Genomic DNA, 4135 nt, shown 5'->3' with positions numbered 1-4135 from the left:
TATAATGTATGTGATTTTTACTCTTTACATCATTTCTGTTTTGTTTCAGATATTTTAGTAAGATAAATGAAACACCTTGTTAGATTAAATTCCTGATGTTATACCATTTCTTCTTGCATATTTTGCTCTATTGTCTATATGTTTTGCATTTTTTATAAAGAAGTTTCATACCTGAATATATATGGAGTAATTTTATAACTTGGTTTTAGAACAACGAGAACCTTACTTTTTCATTTAAGTAGAGCGTTGATGTATATCATTATGGAATTTATTAATGTGTTGTATATGTTACCTTGCTTATTTAAACTAATTTTTCATATTGAGTATAAATGAACAATATGAGTTTAGAAATTAACATACATTAATATCATATTAAAATAGAATTTATTCATATAATAAAGAATTCTGTGTACTAGTAACGTTGTTGAACATAACGGAGCTAGCTGAGTAGAATCTTGTCTTATAAGATATCCCTTGCAATTATGTTTAATTTTACCATCGCAATATCTTTCTGGGCATCATACAAAAACAATTAAACGCAAGAGTATTGTGTGAGACGCCTATACATACATATATATATATATATATTTATATTTATATGTATGTATATATATATATATATATATATATATGTAGACACAGTAATGTATACAAGGAAGCTATCTAGACAGAATTGAGTCAGTATTCACAAGACTACCTGACATATCTTCATTCAATGTTTTCATATAGAAACAGTGTTGTGATGAAATTCAGAGGTGTTATTTCCCATTTTAAGTTACTGTATCAATTTTATTGTTCGAAGAAATACTGCTCGGTTTAGACGGCAATTCTGTCACATAAGACAACACGTTTCAATTTCTGAGACGTAAAGCAGAATGATTCCCCAGGGAACCACAATTCTATCATACACTTAGAAATATTAACCGAATATTTTTAAAATCGTGTCCCACCCTTCTTTAAAAGAGGAAGTGTATATTGAATAATATATTCCTATATTATTGATACGATGATCATGATTTCAGATGATAAGATTATCATGCTCTTGAGTACAATGTTTTTTACTACAGGACTGTTTAACCAGGTTTGCTGTGAGACTAAACAATAAAGCACCGTAGCAACACGAATTAAAAGATATTCGTTTCCTTATTTCCCCACTTGACGTTTATTAAAGAAAAATATCATTATTCTCATCGACTGAACATCTATATACAAATTGTGCATGATACATAGCTTAATTTCAGTGAGGCCTTTATTTGTGTCCATATACTTTGCAGAATGTTTCAATAAAAGGAAAATATGTAATTCTTGTATCACTTCATACAGAACTTGGATACTACAATAATGCTTTTCTTGTATTATACTAGGCAGAATTAACAGGATGAGCTTCTCTTCTTTTTATACCTATACTCTTAAATCTAAACTCTCAAACATAATTATAGTCACATGTTGGATATCTCGCCTTGTAATATGTTTTAAGTATATAACGAAGAAGCTAGATGTAAGATGTCACTTAATGTAGATATGTCAAACATCAAAATTATATTATTTCCTTACACCCTGTCACATTATCCGAAACACCAGAGTTCCTAGAATAAATTATTATATTTTTTTCTTTTTTCAGATGGGACATTATTTCAACGTGCAATACTCCAAAGTGGATCAGCGTTAAGCTCTTGGTCTGTTGCCAACGATCCAATTGGCTGCACGCACCAGCTTGCCTTGAGCGTCAACTGTTCCATCGACGATTCACAAGACCTCATTAAATGTCTACGAAATAAAACTTTCTCAGACTTAGTAAAAAACGCGCCGAAACCACCAAAATATTTTTCCTGTTTCGCACCCGTCATCGATGGTAAAAACATCATACCAAAGTCCGTGGAAGAGTTAATTAAAAAACCAGTCTCAATGTTTTCCAACGCAGATCTAATGTTCGGGATCACAAAAAATGAAGCATATTCTTACTTCGATCAGGAGGACGTGGAAAATGGAATCTCCGAAGAAAAAAAGGAGAAAATGCTACGTACTTATGTACACAACAGGTTCCAGTTTCACAGACAAAAAGTTTATGAAATACTTGACCATCACTATGCCGAGTGGAGTAAGAAGACGACTCCGAAAAACCGCCGGGATAGTCTTTTAGAACTACTCAGTGATGGTCAATATATTGCACCGTTACTAAAAGTGGGACAGCTGCATGCTAAAACTGGCAATACATACTTTTATTATTTCACATATACGTCACAGTCTGAAGAAAAAGGCAAATTGTCTGGGGGAGATGAGCTTCCGTATATTTTCGGGGCTCCCTTAGTTGACGGCATACAACCTTTTAGCACGTCATCGTATTCGAAGTCAGAACGAATGCTAAGTGAAGCAGTGATGCGTTACTGGACGAATTTTGCAAAATCTGGGTAAGTGGACTATTTAACTAATAGATATTTTATTTTTAAAATATGTTGTAAACTATAAACATGTTTTGTATTCGAACTTTGTTTAAATGTAGAAGAGGAAGAAAATTTGTAATCACTAATCAACAAATATTTAATTATTTGTGTGAGAGCTCTAATAGAAACATGTATGTGTGAATATATATATACACACATACACACACATACACATACATACACACACATGCGCTGCGTATTCCATTTATTATTAATGACCCTTGCCACATAAAATAAATTGCAATTCGCAATACACAGGTGAATATATGTTCAGAAATATAAATGTTTTATGCGTCATAGAATTGTATGCAGATGGAAAAGTGCGAGTCATCTATGCTTTCTGTGAGTTTTAAAATCAGAAACATAACTAATTCTAGATATAAAGACATTTACGGAAAATTGTTCTGTGAGTGCCAAAGTTTTCAATTAGTAGATGGTGTCTATTCTAATTAAATACAATTACCACATGCCGCCTCAGTCGATGATTTAGCCTCACAACGGAATTATCTTGAATAATATATGCGTTCAGTTTGTGTGCGATCTTACCTGATAGAATAAACATGATTATTGTTTTAAAAGCACATGTTTTTCATGGCTTGTGTTGCTTTAGGGAAATAGTTAACCAAGCTTACTGAATTATCTATTCACTAAATACTCATAAAAACTATTGTTAAAATAGTCTCTACTGCTGGAAATGTGTTTCTTAAATGATATTACAAGAGCAATAAACTCTATATTGCTATTCCATGTTTCGCATAACTGCATTTTGATACAGTTAAAGGCACCATTCTTCAATCAGTCTGTAATTTTGGTTACAAAATATATCGGGAAAATCAGCATTATGTACACTGAGAAAATAAAATTTAAAATTCATCATGTAAAACGTTTAAGCGTTGAAAGGAAACTTAGGTATAAGGTTAAAACGAAATTACGTAACACCACTTCACCCTGCAACATGTCCTTTTGAAGGATAATGAATAAGAACCTACCAGAATTGCTCTAATGATATCACCTGTTTCGAAAAATCTAATTTTATCAAATGTATCCTATATAGAGTACAACTCATGTGTTGTTCGTTCATCATTTGTTTTGTTACATCGCTGTAGCTATATATTTTTTTCACTTCCTCTTACATGTTATCACGCCGATACCACGAATGTCTATACTATTGCCTATTCTATGATTCTTTCTCTTTTGATTTAATCTAGTGATTTTAAATGTAGGTACTACAGTCCCTGGGTTGCAATGAAAAGTTTTTTATATACGTCCTGATGGCATAAGAGACGGTAGATGGGCGATAGATGTATCTTTTTTTTGAATTTTAATTGTAAAATAATAAATCCAATATTAGAATATTGCAATAATAAATGCAAAATTAGCAACAATAAAAAAAGCAATACCGAAAAAAAAATACGGAAGATTGACATAAAAAATAACAATGATTACTCCCGAATGTGAATAATTAATTAAACTAAAGGGAATATACACTATATACAAACAAAATCTAAGTAAAACGATCTTGTCAAACGTTGTGCGATTTCATAGACATTTATTGCTGAATTCCTTACATGTGTATACATCTAAGTTTGTGAGATTCTGTGCTAAGACACACATACATACATACATACACACATACATACATACATACATACATACATACATGCATACATACATACATACATACCTATATATAT

At 31.6% G+C, this 4135-nt stretch overlaps 1 protein-coding gene across 1 annotated transcript in view; it reads left to right on the top strand.

Moving 5' to 3' along the window:
- The window catches only part of LOC106879478 (neuroligin-4, X-linked), a 625710-nt gene that overhangs the window by 595223 nt on the left and 26352 nt on the right, over positions 1-4135 (top strand). The window contains exon 4 of the mRNA XM_052974627.1: positions 1622-2408. Coding sequence (XP_052830587.1) covers positions 1622-2408 — 787 coding nt within the window. The remainder of the gene's footprint in view (positions 1-1621; positions 2409-4135) is intronic.

Source organism: Octopus bimaculoides, chromosome 19, assembly GCF_001194135.2.
Source record: "Octopus bimaculoides isolate UCB-OBI-ISO-001 chromosome 19, ASM119413v2, whole genome shotgun sequence".
Lineage (NCBI taxonomy): Eukaryota > Metazoa > Mollusca > Cephalopoda > Octopoda > Octopodidae > Octopus > Octopus bimaculoides.
This window is presented reverse-complemented; position numbering and strand designations above follow the sequence as displayed.